At 40.0% G+C, this 17,301-nt stretch overlaps 2 protein-coding genes across 7 annotated transcripts in view; one reads left to right on the top strand and one right to left on the bottom strand.

Annotated features, from left to right (window-relative positions):
• Positions 1 to 2,180: 2,180 nt before the first annotated feature.
• Positions 2,181 to 11,886, top strand: LOC136443743 (glycine receptor subunit alpha-3-like). Its single transcript, XM_066441102.1, has 6 exons — positions 2,181 to 2,309; positions 4,192 to 4,412; positions 8,889 to 8,971; positions 9,136 to 9,270; positions 9,611 to 9,824; positions 10,585 to 11,886. The coding sequence occupies exons 1-6, from the start codon at positions 2,196 to 2,198 to the stop codon at positions 11,024 to 11,026; spliced, it is 1,209 nt and encodes a 402-aa protein (XP_066297199.1). The 5' UTR covers positions 2,181 to 2,195; the 3' UTR covers positions 11,027 to 11,886.
• A 1,361-nt stretch (positions 11,887 to 13,247) lies between these two features.
• LOC136443933 (multiple epidermal growth factor-like domains protein 6) overlaps positions 13,248 to 17,301 on the bottom strand; it is a 107,395-nt gene continuing 103,341 nt past the window's right edge. For all 6 annotated transcript variants that reach the window (XM_066441308.1, XM_066441309.1, XM_066441311.1 and 3 more), the window contains 4 exons: positions 16,959 to 17,087; positions 16,534 to 16,665; positions 16,151 to 16,279; positions 13,248 to 15,708 (listed from right to left, as the gene is read on the bottom strand). In XM_066441308.1, coding sequence (XP_066297405.1) covers positions 15,614 to 15,708; positions 16,151 to 16,279; positions 16,534 to 16,665; positions 16,959 to 17,087 — 485 coding nt within the window. In that variant the 3' untranslated portion in view covers positions 13,248 to 15,613. The remainder of the gene's footprint in view (positions 15,709 to 16,150; positions 16,280 to 16,533; positions 16,666 to 16,958; positions 17,088 to 17,301) is intronic.

Here is a 17,301-nt window from a genome sequence, read left to right on the forward strand (position 1 = left end):
AGCCTGTATTTACACAAGCTCTCAGCCGGAGGTTACTGACCCCCATCTAGGGTTAAAGGCGGTTACGGAAACCGGCTGGACACTAGGAGCGCGATTCGTCAGGCTAGGGAATGTCCCGATAACGCTATCCCAGAGCGGTTTCATGTGACGTCATCTGTGGCGTCCTCTGCCATCTTGGTGTCCCTTATTCACATTTCAGTGAATCGTAGCAGTAGCGATGTCAGACATTGATAGAGATCTTTTCACCTTCTCAAAATCACACTCTTATGTCAACTAAGAGAGTACAAAAAGAATACTGAAAAAAATTTATAAAAGTTTAAAACATAAAAACGCCGTTTACGCCTTAGCAATCTTCCATTGAAAACCACATAGGGACACCAACATGGCCGTCAGCATCGGTATTTCCATTGCCTGCAATGCAGGTCTTAAGCCACTTCATCTAATGATGTATGTACGGACGGCATCTGTTCACCAGAACTGAGTTCATTTGTCAGCTGCATACGGTTTATAGATAGACAATAACAAATGGCCTAACTACAGCTCCATGAAAAGCCACCTGTTTATTAAAGAATGACGTTTTAAGCCGCTGCAATGGCGAATCACGATTAACTTGAACATCTGTCTGCGTACGATCCATCTATATACAAAACCAACAGCTATCTGTGTAATTCGGACTCCTTACACGTTTGGGCGTCTTCCTTTCTTGATGTATTGCCAGAGTAGTATTGCCAAAGCTACTGCTCTATTTAAGCGCTGATGTTATTTTTTAAATGAATACTTATCTGCAGACGATCGATTAATGTGCAGGAACAAGTAACGCTTTTAGAGAGTCGCGTTAAACCTGCTATTAGTCATAGAAAAGAGATACAGACCCCCAATTTGTCACAGGATTGGACGCCTTTCTTGTTGAGTTCTTGCCAAGCTATTGTAATTCTTTACAGAGATACTGATCTCACTTTGCAGGGAAATAGGCTGATTACTATTTCCCGCCAAAGCCAGATCGACTGACAAAGAAGTAGAGCGTATCATACAAAAGCCACCGACTAAATCCTACACACTATTAGAAAACGGTATCATTCGTTGGTATCGTCTTACGGCATCATCAGGAGTAACTAGGGCACTGTAACAAGATACGGCAGCCGAACGGCCTCAGGTCGTGGACTTAGTCTCAAATCGACCCTGTTCCCGGAAAAGCTTTACAAGAAGAAAATCCGGGGGGGGGGCGCTTGGTAAAGATGAAGTTGATCATGAGTGTACCCAACAGATCTCCTCTAATTCCTGTTCAATGATAAAACACGACATTGTTATCGGTATCATCACCATGATGTCATAACACATAACTAGGACACTGTAACGAGACATGATTGCCCCGGGGCAGCAGCAGCCTGAGCAACTTGAATAGTTCTGGGAATTATATAGTGCGTTTTCCAGGAAGCCGTCCTTTCTGAAAATCTTCCAGGAAAAAGGCATAGAACGTTTCCTAAGAACCGGAGCTTGTTCATTCCAACGTTTTCTCATGTAGATTGCTTCTGTGATGGATAAACGAAGTTAGAGGCATCAAATCAATTGCTATAGAAACAAAATAATTCTTTTATTGATTTTACATTCAATCTGGAACTTTTTCCATGTCACTTCAAAGAGTGGACCTCTCACGAAAACATGACATCCAGTAAATAATCTGTGCCGTATAGAGTGATGGATTCAATCAAACTTGACCGAAAAGTGCCACCTAACGGAATTTGTACATGTCATTTTAAAGAGTGGACCTATCACTTTCTCCTCCTTCTTTGACCTCAAACTTTTCTTGTGAAATTCTAGAAACCTCTTGTCCTTCCAAAGTCATTGGAATACGGTTTTATTTATGGGCCTGACTACAAACCGTACATGCTGCAAGGTAAAACTAATACCGTGTAATATCATTCCCAAAGACAAATCCACACAAATCGATTAAGTACTGCCGCTAATGACTGACTTATCGTAAAAATCACTGAGGCAATCAACTGCTCGATTCTCATAAACTATTCATGCAAACACTAATCTAATTATTACAAGACGCGCTCCTGTCGACGAACACTCGCCTTACACATATAAAACTTTTATCGATGCAGACAGGGTGGTATTTGATTTCGTTTATGTGTGGATTAATAATTATATACATGGTATTTTACTTCGTTTATGGTTGGATTAATGTATGCATGAGCGCACAGTTCTTATTACCAGGTCTAATCTGTTCGTTCGCAGGAAAACCAGTCGATGTCAACTGCAACGTCTTTGTCAGCGGGTTCGACTCCGTGGAGGAAAAGAAAATGGTAAGTGATGTCATAAATATAAAACTACACGGGCTGAAGAATCTTGAGATATGAAAAATGAAATAAAAACATTATGAAATTCAAATATTGCCATATCTTATCCTACATGTACTGTATCCTTAGTGATCTGACAATTAGTGTATGGCATCGCCCTTATACTTATTATTGAAATGAATTATACAGTTCAGCGTCGGTGACATATATCAAACGGAAAGTTTGTGCTTATGAGTAACTTTCGAACTTGAAATAATGATGAAACTTTCAGCCTTCACTTATCTAATAGAGTCTTGCCATTGGTAACTCTCCACAAAAATGTACTGTATTTTCAATGATCTGTTATACATTCTAGGAGTCGTCTTTTTACTTAAGGAATTGATTCACGTACTATGTACACGTCAATGTCCTTCACATCCAAACTGTCCACATGGAGTATTACATGCCCCAGAGAACTCTCACCTAGAATGTACTGTATTCTTTGACCTGGAAAACTTTTATGGAGCCGTCCTTCAGGTAAGAGCTTTTAGGTGTGAGAGAGCCATCACGTTGAATATGTCAACCGCGTCATGTTTTATTCCCCACCTATCTTATAAACTTATATGTTACGGTGAGCCATGTTTATATAGAGACTTGCCATTTCCACGGAAATGTCCTTTACACCCATTAAACTTTATACTTGTGATGTGAAATACCTTGGAGGTACAATATTTTTCTACAGACAACTCTCACCTAGAATTCGAATGCGCCTTGTTCTGATCTATTTGAAGGAAAATGTAGGGTTGCTCTTTTGCGACAGCAGTTTAGGTGTAACATTTAGCCGTCATTTCAAGCCACCGTTGCTTCATGAACTACTAACTTCTACACTTTAACATTTATTACATGTTAACAAACTTAATTGAATACATTGAAAATAATATACTTTGAGACTACATGCAAAATTGGTATCTTTTGTCATGAATGCACTGTATTATTCTGAGATTCGTAAGATTTGCAGGGTTGTCAGTTTTACTTAAGTCTTTAAGGTGTAAAATGTAACAATAAAAACTGATGATAGGTCGTCTGAAGGTGTTTCATTCCCAAGGTATTTCGTACCGTTCATAAAGAGGTATTCACATGTAGATTTGCCCTTTCGACTGCAATGTTTATTGCATTTATGAAACTTTGATTTGCGTCGTGTCAAGCAAAGATTGGCGCTTATGAGCGTTTGATTGATGTACTGTGGCACTTTGTGTCAATTATATGAAATTACGAGACTACTCAAGGGAGGGCAGCTGCGATTAACTCTATCAGAAATCAGAACATGGAAACAAACTATGAAATGAAATTTTCTATAGGTCGTAACTCTAACGTTTACTCTTCATCAAGGAAGCAAGTACTCACTCGTGGTGGAGCAAATTTACAATGGGAGTGATCTGTGTATTTCAATCTGCAAAGCCATAGAATAGATAAACTTTGGAAGTAGTTCAAGGTCTATGAAGAAAGACTTTATAGAAACAACACAATTGGGCAAGTCTCAATTCCTCCAAGTGTTGGTTGTGTTGAGTTCATTCTTTATTCATTTACCAACACAGATGAACTTTCACTACAGTTGAAAGTCTTTTTCTCTGTGTCAGGCGAGCGTGCGAGCGTGCGTTCGTGTGTGTGTGTGTGTGTGTGTGTGTGTGTGTGTGTGTGTGTGTGTGTGTGTGTGTGTGTGTGTGTGTGTGTGTGTGCGTGTGCGCGCTCGTGTGTGCGCTCGTGTGTGCGTGTGTGTGTGCGTGTGTCTGTGTTTTTTTCCAGCCCCCCTGTAATAAAACAAAAGAGAACTTAACGATTAGGTGGACAAATCAACCCAAGCAAAAAAGACAAGCAAACAAACCATCAATCAAATCATGTATCTCCGCAGGACTACACGGTACTGATCTACTTCCGGCAAAGATGGAACGATCCCCGGTTGAGCTACTCGGACTTGAACAAAACCATCAACTTGGACTCCAACATCAAGGTCAAGATGTGGGTTCCTGACCTCTTCTTCGTCAACGAGAAGGACGGTCGGTTCCACACCATCACTACTGACAACAGATACATACGGATCTATCCCAACGGCAACGTCCTGTACAGTACAAGGTAGGGCTGCCAGGAAGTAGAGTTCAGAGGTGGTAGAACCAAGGACATTATATAGAATGTACAATCTATATAATGTCCTCGGTAGACCTAGTCGATTATCAGACATGACAGACATTCCAGGTCATCAGGTCAATGAGAGATACCACTACGTGGAGGTATTGTTTTTGGTCTGTCTGTCTGCTGAGTCTCCACAGCTATATATTATATATTAGAGTGACAGAAAGTGGTCAATGGACACAGACTGTATACATCATAACCTTATTTGCATAATTAATGAAATAGAATGAAACTTAAACAACAAATACGAGAAACTCAACATATTTGACGGAGGTATGATATCAGGTTTACTGTGTCCCACTACGCTTAGCACCACTCCCAATGGACATCAATTGCGTCATACAACATCCGACCTTTAAAACTAGCTTACGGCACACTAAATAACCATCAAGCATGCTGCGGGCATATTTATTGCATGAGGAAAGCCGTCCGACATTCATAAATGTAAAATAGAGTGGATGGATGTAAAAGGTCAGCCCCGTCGTTACCGGTTGACTGTAGAAGAGACTTGATACGGGGAAGTGCCACATACATCACTCAGATACAACTGTCTTACCGCTAAAGGTCGATATTACAGCAGCACAAAAAAACTGTTTTTGATGGATGTTCCTTGTGCTTTCGCTCTTTCGCTGACAGCAAGACAGAATTTAAATGAATGGAATAAATTCTCACGTTGTCAATGCCACTTATATATGTCAGCACAATATGTATGTCAGGGTCAGGATAGAGATTGCGATGTGGCAGAATAGCCGATTCTACAGGTAGAGATCGCGATCAGAGTCGTCGGATATAGGAATATGTTAATAAGAGTGGTATCCCGTTTATAAATCCTGAGCTTCAAGTCAATACAATGATCCAAGGTAACATGAATCGAAGTTGAGAAGTTCTGCCCTTTAAGACTGTCCTTTAAGCGAATGATTTTACAGAAAAAAGCGCAGACTGCGATCGGGATCCCTATCGATAGAATCGGCGATTCTGCCATATTGCAATCTCAACGTCAAAACGCATGTACTTCAATTGCAGACGTTTCCTGAATTCTTGTCCTTTCTTGCATGGGGAAAAAAATCAAACGGCATTCAAATCATTTTGTCGATAGTTCAATGGACAGCCTAAGTGACCAAGACAACAAAAGTAGCTAAAGTATCGAGCTACGCAGGGTTAACCAGGGGCGTGAGTCATTATTGAGGCAGAAGTCTCCTCAATACATCACTGTTTCCGCTGTCATCACTACCAGCATCAGTAAACATTGTCTGTTATTGCACAACGGTCAGCTCTTATCGCGTATTAGTCAAAGGTGATTAAACGTGTGGGAGGGAGAGAGTTTTTTCATTACCCGTAACGTAAGGCGAAGGTTTGTCTATGAGTTTGGCAAGTGTAAACGTATCTTGCTAAATCAATACATTTTGTACTTGGTAAAACGAATATTCGGTATTTCTAATATTAGCAATTTGAAGCAAGTGTACTTCTCTGGCGATTCACAAATACATCAATGTCTACACTGTCATTACTATTTGTATCAGAACACATCATTTGTTATTGTCTAGAGGTCAGATCTGATCGATTGTCAGTCTATAGAAGTCTATTTCAATTTGTTTGCCAGGCGTTCTCCTGTTATTTCAAAAGTTACCGGATTGTGTGTCTATGAAAGCAAATATAAAAGTCTTCTCACAGAAGCATTTTCTTCTTCTTTTGGGTTCAGTTGAAAACATCAGTGTCCACATTTTCAATGGTTTCAATTCAAAATGCCAAAGTGTTGAAAACGATATTGCAACACAAAAATAACAGACATAGGGTACAAAGTAGGTACATTATCTTCGATCGATGGCGTAACTCCTACTTACCAACCAAGATATTGATTTTTTGAATTCTTATATAGCATGCTAGCACTGGTTCTGCCCATTCCTTGTTTTTCCCATGACGTCATCACTGTGTCCACTGCCATGTTGTTATCCCTGTTTGCATTTCAGTGGTGGCGTTTTCAGACATTAAAACATCGTCTGACCCTCTCTAGCAGCCGCTACCAAATTTCTACAGCTCAAAGAAGAGGGAAAAAAAACATTTCAAAACCTGCTGATGGAACATAAAAACGCTATGTACTCTTGAGCTACGATCCACTGGAATGCAAATCAAGGACACCAACATGGCGGCCAGCACCTGCCTGCCTCGCCGATATAAATGATGAGAGAAAATGCTCTCAGTGAAAGAATCAAAGTTGTGAATATCATAACTACTCCATCGGCTCGTGCCTGTCCTAAAAACTGGGGTGAATGCCCGATGAGTGACTGACCTTTAACCCGGACTGACCCGCTCCTCGTTCTGATCGATGTTGAAGACGCGCGGCTTACCGAGCAGATCCCATACCTCATGTCGGACCCACTTACAACTGACGGGGCTTCTGTAGAGATCTATTGTCCTTGTTGTGACCCCGTGTCAGTTATTGCTGAGTTTATATCCTGACGGGGTTATAATGTTGGCGTCCTGTGCATTATGTATGTAGCTGCAGCTTGCTGCAGTAGGACCTAACAGTTCATGTGTTTATGATGCATTAGATGAAGAGGGTCTTGCCAATATTTCAACATATTCAGTTGAACCGTTTTAACCATAGCTCTTGATATGTAAATTTCAAAGAAATGGGGGGAAATTCCTTCGGATTTTACTTCCATATCTATGTTCATTTGTAATATCTGCGGGGTTATAAACTTTATTGATTGCATTGTGCATTGTATATCATTGGCAATCATATCCATTAACCTTTGCAATGCTACCCCCTTTGAAGTAACGACGTAGATATATGACCAACCCAAATCACGTTTCTAAACGTTTTTTTTGTGTTTAGTTCCTTGTATCTAGCTGTTTCAATGAAACTGCTTAACTTGCAACCAGCACTGCAAACGAGAATGTTGATATCTAACGACTGAAATATCATTTTTTTCTTGAATGTATATCTACAACATGTTAAGGCTTAGACCTTAGTCCACTTGTGAAAGTATTGCCTGCCTAGTACAAAGTTCACACATTAATCTTAACACGATGAAGTGCTTTTAAGATGTCTACATCTTCTCCAATTAACCTTTGAAGCTAATGGAGGTGGAAGGTGAATTCAACAAATTATGTCCGTGTTACGTTACTGAAGGGGGAGGGGGGTTCTTCCATCTCCCAAATTTTCCGTAGAGTGTAATCAGCCGTTTTAATCCTACACGATTCGTAGCCGGCAACTGTAATATGAATGGTGCATTTTTCGAAATTATATGTGTAATTGGCGCCTGAATCTAACACAAAGCGTAGTCAGCCTGTCGAGAGAATCCCCACCCCTGCAGTTTCCCGAAATAGGTTATGTTTGAAATAACATACATTGCACCGTATACGATTGTCGTACAATAAAGGTCTTCTTCATGATAGCTTTCGAAATTACTAGCTAAGAAAATTATGTATGTACGATTAGATAGTCATAACAATAAATTATAACCTTTATAAGTTCTTTATTATCCCGATACTAATGAGAAAATAAACACATAGCAAAACGGACCTAATAGGTCAACAAATACTGTATGATTATACATTAACTTCAAATTTTATTGCTTTCATTTAGTACATATGCTTTACCACTTTTTGTTAACATTCAATTAGCCCATCTTCAGATTCGTTTCCTGTAACTCTTGCAGTTCCTTTGTTCCTTTTGTTACTGCAGTGCATGGCGGTAAACCGCCTCATGCAACTTCATCCCATATTAGGTTATCCGTTATTAGATTGCAATTAGCTATAGGCATTAATCCAGCCAATGATGAAATAAATGTAATAATAAAAGATGATAACAGTAGTAATGTAATCAGTCTGTCGGATCTAATAATGTCATAATGATACTTATCTTGAGGAACATGGAAATAAAAATGCATTGATGCGGCACAAGTACATCATAATCGTAACCGTAAATGTGATAATAGCTTAATATGGTAGTAAAGGTCATGAAGTAAGTTGAGTATTTTAATGCCTTGTACGACGTTATTACCACCGTGTGCGGAGGTTTAATTACCTCCGGGAAACTCATGAGGTTTTGTAGTTTGTAATGTTGGAGTGTGTCCACACTTCCGCAATTGGCATTTGAATTCTATAGCTAGGCACGTCGGGACACTAACAGGATGGTAGGTCACAGCTGGCAGAAAGGTCGCAGAAAGGCTGCAGGGTTGGGCTCGAGGTCATAGTGTTTCCACGGCGCAACATGACGCTTGGCTTGTTTTTGATGTGTCTGTTTGTGTGAATGGAAAAATTGCGTAACCGTAGACTTACTAGAAGTGGAGGTAGAATTTGAGGTCAGAATGCATATAATGGACCAGCGCTCACTGGTTTCCGCATGCGCAGTAGGCACACCAGGTATGCTGACAGGAAGTTAGGTCATTTACTCTGTCCTGTTACTCGTTTCAGGTTGACCTTGACCCTGTCCTGCTACATGCATCTCGGCAACTTCCCAACCGACAAGCAGCTCTGCAGAATCCACATAGAGAGCTGTAAGTAAACAGGACATTGCATACTCTCAAATATACTCAAAAATCATACTGTCCGGCCAATGTACTCGTTGCCAACATGTATTGCGACGTTTAAAAGCAACATAATGGAGATCTCTGCCACATGACTACAGTAACAGGTTCAAGGTTGTTATGTTGCCCCTCAGACAGTTACACTACAGACGACATGACGTTAGAGTGGCAGAACGACAAGGCGCTGGAGATCTCGGAAGAGGTGAAGCTGCCTGACTACGAGCTGCGCGTCAACGGACTGATGGGGTGCACGGCGGGATACACCACAGGTTCTTTTCGTTTTCTTACACATCATGTACATGTATATGCCAAAATTTACGGTCCTTACGATTTCCGTAGAGGAAGAAAGACCAATATCGAGACAATGCTGTTTATCTATGATTTTGTTGACTGAAGGCTTTTGTCGGCATAATGCATTGATCCAGTGCCTAGTATAGTAATGCATGTTTTGGAGCATTTGACAATTAAAGACTGCATCGCTGTATGAACCATAATCAGTACAATTCAATGGTAAGATATCTATTCGCTTTTACTTAATGCCTTCACTGACTCTGTCATTCATTCATTCATTCATTAAATCAATCCATTCATTACTTTATTCCTATCCAGGTGCGTTCCCCTGTATCAAGGGAGAGTTTATTTTAGAGAGGCGGATCGGCTACTTCCTGATCCAGATCTACCTTCCCAGCATCCTTATCGTCATCATTTCCTGGATCTCCTTCTGGATCCACAGCACGTCTGCGCCTGCGCGAGTCGCCCTCGCCATCACCACTGTCCTGACGCTCACCACGCACAGCAACTCCGCGCGTGCGCACATGCCACGGTGAGAGAGCTGACTCCACAGTTTAAAACATTGCTCAAAACGAGAGTGTAAAATCATTTCTATACATATAATTATTCAATGGTATTTGCTACAGGTCTCAATGTATTGGCTAAATATCTCAATGTGTTGCATGTATAAAGATTAAGCATTAAAACATTAAACTTCTGTCTTACAAGTTACATTGAACACAAAATCGTTGACTGGAATCGATTGACAAAGTACCACACACCAGCATTTCTTTATTGCTGTATTTCAACAACACTTAAAATATGTCAACAAACGTTGCATCCTAGACAATTATATATCTACAAAAGTTACGAGGAACGTCCAATAGTGTGAAACCGGTAGAAACCAGATGATACAAAATAACATCAACCAATGCACGTCGATGAAGGTTCTACGTCCAGGTAGTAATGCTAGGGTCACATTTCCAACCCGGGGCCCGGCCGGGCAGCTTGTGGGAACGAAAACTATGACATAAAAGACAACAAAACACACAAAACTTTTGAAAAATTATTCCTTACCGTACGTTATGTATATCCTTGATATGCGTCTTTTATTCTTTGTTTTCTCAAACAGCCCGGCCGGGCCCCGGCTTGGAAATGTGACGCAAGATAACATGTACAGTTACTCAAGCAAGTTACTGGCAAAACTTCTCCAGTTGCTTGGGTATCTGTTATCTTGCGCATCAACCAATGTGTTAAGTGGATCAACATCGATTCAATTTCCCTCCAACATTGTAACATTATGTCTGCTCCAGGGTTTCTTACATCACTAACATGGACATCTGGATGGCGGCCTGCCAGGCGTTCGTGTTCGCCGCGCTGCTGGAGTACGCCGTGGTCAACCACGCCACCAGGCGGGAGATGCGCGCAGCGCGCAAGGCCGCGAAGCTGGCTCAAGCCCAACTCGCAACGCCCAGCAAAATCACGGACACTAACAACAGCGCACCTCAGTACGAGATGCAGCTCCAGAACAGCAGCCCTTTACACAAAGATAAACTGGACTCCATAACTCCTCCCTGCCTCTCCACTGTCATCAACATCCAGCCGACTTGCCCTGAACCCGCGCCGCCGCTGCCTCCCAGCCCGCCGTACAACCCTGAGGAGAGCAACAACAAAATCGACGACTTCTGTAAAGTCTTCTTCCCTGTCGCCTTCCTCATATTCAACCTCGTCTACTGGCTGTATCTCAACCGATGATAACCCGAACTTGCTGTGAAATAGAGACTTAGACTTTCAGCAAGGATGCCTGTCAATCGTCTTTAAGAAATCTTGACATGGCAAGGACAACGTCTTGACTCTTCTTCACCTTCTTTGACCACAGATGACACCTGTACAGAGATATTCCTAGATACATAAACAGGACAAGATATCATTGCATTTCAAACGTCCAAGACGTATACTATAGACTTCCTGGTCTTGAGCCGGAATTCTGGACACACCGTTTGCACTATACTTCTTAACAAACGGTGGATGAACCAATAAAAACTCGTGTTAATCTCCAAGCAGATGTTGCGGGTCATGCTTTACGTTTCTTCTTATTCCTCAATATTTCCATACAACTATCTATTATAACGTATAAAGACAACGATACACGTAAACAAAGTGGTAACGAGACTTGCAACATCTGTTTAAAGATTTAAAACAAATGTCTTAAATGGCCTATGTGGTTAATGATAGGTACTGTAGTCTATACCTCTAATGTGCCTCAAGTGTATGTAGACTTTGTGAGAAATATACAGGATATAATCGAAGTAACCAACACGACGTCGCATGTACGTACACGTTAGAAACGTTGTTATGTATTTTGTTATCATCACTTGAAACAAATACTGTGACAAAGGTATTTTGGTCCCAAATATGCCAATGGCTTAACGTGTTGTACAAAATAGATAAAATGCCAACATCAATAGATTTCTTTGATTGATCCAGACCATTAGTCATGAATTGAATTGTGTCGTCTTTGTATACCCTCTTACACCATTCTTGTTTTTGCCTCTTTTAAGACATTTATGTAATAGTCTACTACAGATGCTATTAAAATGGTGATGAAATGTCAAGCCTTTCCATCCAACTCCTTTGTGACTTGACCTTACGGTAAGGAGAATATCGTGATATTTGACCCAAAAACGAAAAAAACAGCAATTCTGTACAGTACCTGAGGTTCTAGAAGTGTTAACACGTTAAGGTAATTGGACTTGTGTCTACAAATTCTAGTGGTACAATTTTGAAGACGGAATTGCAAACCCTTTCAGAGCCTAATCTGCAGTGCTACTATCGTGCACTAGGAAGAAAATAACAAAATAATAATATGAAATTGCACAATTTTGGTCTCTTCAGGGAATGGGAAAAGATGGTCTTTTCAGGGAATGGGAAAAGAGCGAAAGGCTCAAAAAGGTGTTAAGATACGTGATGACACATTATTCGACAAATCGAACCCTGGAAGTTAAAAGAAGAGATAAGTTTTGCGGTCGTCACAAAATGCACTTACTGACGACTACCGTACAGGGTCTGTATAGTAAGTTCAACAGGGTTCAGCACAAGGTGGCTATCCGTGATAACATACAAAGTAGAAATTCCTTCGTCGTAATTCACGATATACTTAGTACGCTTATAAAAAGCCAGTGACTTTAGGAAAAAAAAAACTAACATTATGAATAAAGTACACTCGACAAGTATCAGTAGTTAATTGCCTAAGCGAGGTATGCTATTTTTCATGAGTAAAAACATTGATTCTTCCTTGTAAAAGTGGACGAACTCCGACGAAGTTATGAGTTTCCTTGTCAAGTTTCCGAAGTTGGGTTCTTAGAGGATGCTCACCTTTTCAAAGACAATGGACAGTTACAACAATCAGTTACAGAATAATCCCAATAAAAGACGGTAAATCCTTCCTGTTGACAGGATTACACGCAATTTATAAGCCGCTTGTGATAATCCCTCAATAAATAGATTTATCAGGCTTTATTTCAAGGCAGTAAAGTTATTGTTTTACTGCTCTAATTCCCTACAAATCCTCTTATGGGCTTTGCGGGAGTACCTTTCATCACAATACCATCAAACAAGTGTTATCTGGCGGCTCACTGAAGTTTTTCCGGTTTGCACGAAAGAAACTTCCAATGAACTTAACTTTCCATGTTCGACAGCTTACGGTGCGGTCACATTCGTGACCATTCGACATAGTCATAGGTTGTCGTACGATTTTGATATCGTAGAATTTTCAAGCAGGCTGTGACGGGGATCTAGCACAGCCTTATCCCTAGAATGTCCTCAGTTTGCGATTGTACGACGATCGTACGACGTACGTGGCCGGGCCCAAAGCGGTCACATTAATCAACATTCGTCGTAAGATTTCGATGTAGAATTTTCAAGCAGACTGTGACAAAAATGACATAGGGTAGCATAAAAGAACGTAAAGCCAGCATTTTGCAGTGTTTACTGCCCAAGCACCGTTTATTGTTGATCCAAATATCTACAATCAAAATGGTGAAAAGAGATGTAATGTATAAATGCTAACCAACGAGGCCGTTTCAACCTACTTGTTTGTACATACTGTATAAAGTGGTCTTTACAGTAAGACTCAGTGGTCAATTATTCAACATAACACCTGTTAAAGAAGACCGTAGCCTTCCTGATTGGTCAGGAAGGAGCCAATCACTGAGTTATCTTCCTAATCAGCGTACTGCGGTTGAGAACCAACCAACCTGTTTGAACCAATTTTTGGCATAAGCTCCAGTAAATGTGTCATTCCTCATTAGCATAGGCAGCAAGTGCGCTAGCATAGCGTGTCATCTTCATACAAATAAGATATTTAGCAAAGCTCAAAAATCCAACAAAAGGATTCTAACTACAAGAAATAATACATAAAGACAACAAAATGATCGTACAATAAGGTATGGTTACATGTCTAAGTATAACAAGAATACAAGGAAGTTCTATACAAAATGACAAATAAATGTACAAATTCTTTCCCTTTGGGTAACTTTCCAGAAAGACAAAACAATGCAACTGTTGGACCATGTTTGAATATATAAGTGTAACATAAATTCTTCAAGGTTAAAAAATCAATGATACCTACAAATTGTCTCTTTGTAGAAGGTACAGAGTTAAAAACATTCTTAAAACTTCAGAACATACCTAAAACCTACAGAGTTTTGCCTGTAAGATTTAACTTCCAAGGTTAAAATACACAATAAGGTTACCATACATTTTTTGGGTTACCCAAATCTATATGAGGAAGAATACAAAACAGCACCATCAGAAATATAGATAAAAATTGAGTGGGGTCCACTCTTTGTCCATATAGAATAACTCTGTGCCCTGATGTGAGGATAACATATTCATGACGTAACGATTGCATCACCATGTGTGCCCTGGTGTAACATGGAGAATAAATATCGCCTCTTGTTCCACTTCCTTGTTTACAAGAAAACAGATGTTTACAACAAAACAGCTCCCTGGAAAAACAGATGATGCTCCGTTTCCGCAATCTTCGTTCATCTGTTATTTTGCGGTTGACAGCATTTTAGTCATGTTGCTATGGCAATGACAAATAAACGCTGTCTCCATACAAACAAACATAACCTTTTCCAAGGAGGATTTGTATGGTCTTCGAAAAGGGTATACATAATGTTAGACATTGTACAATATAGTTCAGACAAGCCATGTAAATGGTGTAGTCGTACAATCAGCATCCACTCAAGGTAAAGAAACTATTTTAATAATACATCGTAAGATTTCTTTCTGCCTGAGTTTTAGTGTCTTTGGAATTGTCCTCGGTATAAGAATACTGATATAGGAGATATGTATACTAACATAACATGCTACATAAAGGAAAAACATATGTTGCTATTCTGTGACTTGGATAAAAAAGTAAGTTCCCCTCGATTTACATGGCTCGTTGTGGTTACTTCTTTCCTACATTGAGCATCCTACGGCCACACAAACTGAACATTATAGATGAAATCCTATGTCAATCTGAAATATGACGAAGTGTGTAAAAAAGTTAAGCTGGTTTTGAGCCCTTTAACGTGTTTGTAACATTGTTGAAAAAGCCAAAAAATGTTAAAAAATTAGTGGTAAAACCAGGCAACCTTTCTCATTTGCTCTGCATTCTCTCATCAGAATTCGGATTTCCAGAAAACGTCATTCATAAAATGAACTTTGTGTCTACGCTATTAGCTTTTTCAATCTTTTATGCTGTATGAAGAGATTTCCACCCTAAGTCTGACTCTATGTATATCTGGGTGAGTACTGTACACGTATATGTATACGATTCGTTCAAGAACTATATCTTTCTCAGCCACAGACTTTCGTCAGCGTTATATAGCATTCTACAAGTTCCTTCCACATAACAGCATTTTTGGTCCAAACCACAGAACCTTCTGTGTGCTGACTTGACATATTCAGGGAAGCTCATTTAAAAAGGAACAATTGGTTAGACATGATTTGTATATATACTGTTTGGACGCTTAAACCCTATCTTTGGTACCCACTCTACATTACCGATGTGCCACCTTCCTAGCAAGTATTTTACATAAGACACCTTGAGAAGACACTACACTATCTATCTACCTGCCACCTTTCTTTTTAAGTCTTTCTCATTTCCTTTGACAACATCTGCATTTGCTTTGCACATTACATAATATAACATTATATATAGATATAATATATCACATTTTTACCATGTAACAACTCAACACAAACATGTACTTCAGGCGCTCTGTGCAGTGCATACCAGCGAAGAACATCATTTTTGTTGTTTTTTCCCGTCGAATTCGCATCTCCACATTATCTTCCCGTTTCGCCAAAGTCGAGCTCCTGCCTTTCCAGTGAATACGCAGAGAACGTCCTGATGACAGTATGTCCTGACCGCAAAGGTCCTCCTGTTTTCAAGATATGCATAAAAGTTAGACAAAGCAACAAACAATGTGTTTGCAGTAGCATGTAGTTGTCTATCTACAAAATATCTTGTTTCTGGATTGAAAGGTCAGGGTTTGAATCCAGGTTTACCCATCAGGAGGGTTTACAATTTTTCAGAGGGTAACCTGCAAGTAAAGTTGAGTAAACTGAGGCAAAGCATGATGAGTTTGTTCGGTTCTTTTACATGCAACTGAGACTAAGGAAATATATATAAATAAATAGAATTCTTTGCCGACATATGAAGATGAAGTTCACCTCTCTTCACCAGGAGATATGCATCTCCAATGTACTACAGAATTCTTTCAACTGCAAACTTAACACACGGCACCACTCCACTGTGGAATTAAGTCCCTGCAAATATAAATGACTTTAAAGTACAATCAAGATGATATAAATGTGACATACCTATAGTGCAGCTGGAGCCGTACCATCTATTGACACATAGACAGGTGCCGGTGACAGAGTCACATCGAGCGCTGTGTTCACAGTCACATGTGTATATGCAGTCTGGGCCGTACTCTCCCTCATAGCAGGCTGGAGACGACAATAGAATACCATTCAGAAGATGTTGAAAAAATACAAAAAATGTCATTCAGAAGCTGTATAAACAGAAATACATAAAATACTGGACATAGTAGTCTTGTACATTAGTCTAATATGGTGAACTGTTCACTGCATCTGCTAAAAAGAGCACTGAATAAGAAGGGACTGTCTTTTCAGTGAATACAATGTATCCAGGTTTGACTGTAGGAGAGTGCAGAAACAGGTCTACTCTGTTGAATACTCACCTCTTTCACACTTTTCTCCCCCGTATCCCGGTGGACAATGACATTTTCCGGTGGCAGCGTCGCACGTGGTGTCAGATCTCGTACAGTCGCAGGATTTTAGACAGTTGGGACCGAACAAGCCTGCTGGGCAACCTGGATGGGAAATACAGAAATGTGTTAAAAGAAGAGGCTTGTGTGTTCATATAACAAAATGTCACTTTGAACTAATAAAGACATTTATTTCACATGAAGAAATGTCTTCAGGTAACTATAGAATTATGACTTACAAATGACTAAAATTGACAGATAAAATTGGCCATATAAATCATACTAAAAAACACAGCAAAAACCTCCTTTCCCCTTCTATTATGAATTCACAGTATAAACATTAATCTGGAAAAACACAAAGATTTAGGATTGACTTTGACAGGATAAGTTGAACTGACCTTCTTGACACAGGTCTCCCCTGAACCCAGCCGGACACAGACACTGTCCGGAGGTTGGGTCACAGGTCGCGCCGTTCAGACAGTTACAGGGCTTCTGGCACTTCTCACCATAGAAACCGTCGGGACAACCTGGAACGGATGACAACAATTAGTTTCTATATTCTATCAAGAACATGTTACTACACTGCATGAGACAACACATGTATCATTCACATCGATGAAAAATTACAATGCAAGCAACGCAAACTGAGCTTGAACTCTTGCCTACCCTTCATTGTTGTTTACATGTACTGTGCTAAATGACCTGTTGGGAGAGTACATTAGCTTGTAATTTACTAACTAA

The sequence above is a fragment of the Branchiostoma lanceolatum genome, chromosome 10 (genome assembly GCF_035083965.1).
Source record: "Branchiostoma lanceolatum isolate klBraLanc5 chromosome 10, klBraLanc5.hap2, whole genome shotgun sequence".
In the NCBI taxonomy this organism is placed as follows: Eukaryota; Metazoa; Chordata; class Leptocardii; order Amphioxiformes; family Branchiostomatidae; genus Branchiostoma; species Branchiostoma lanceolatum.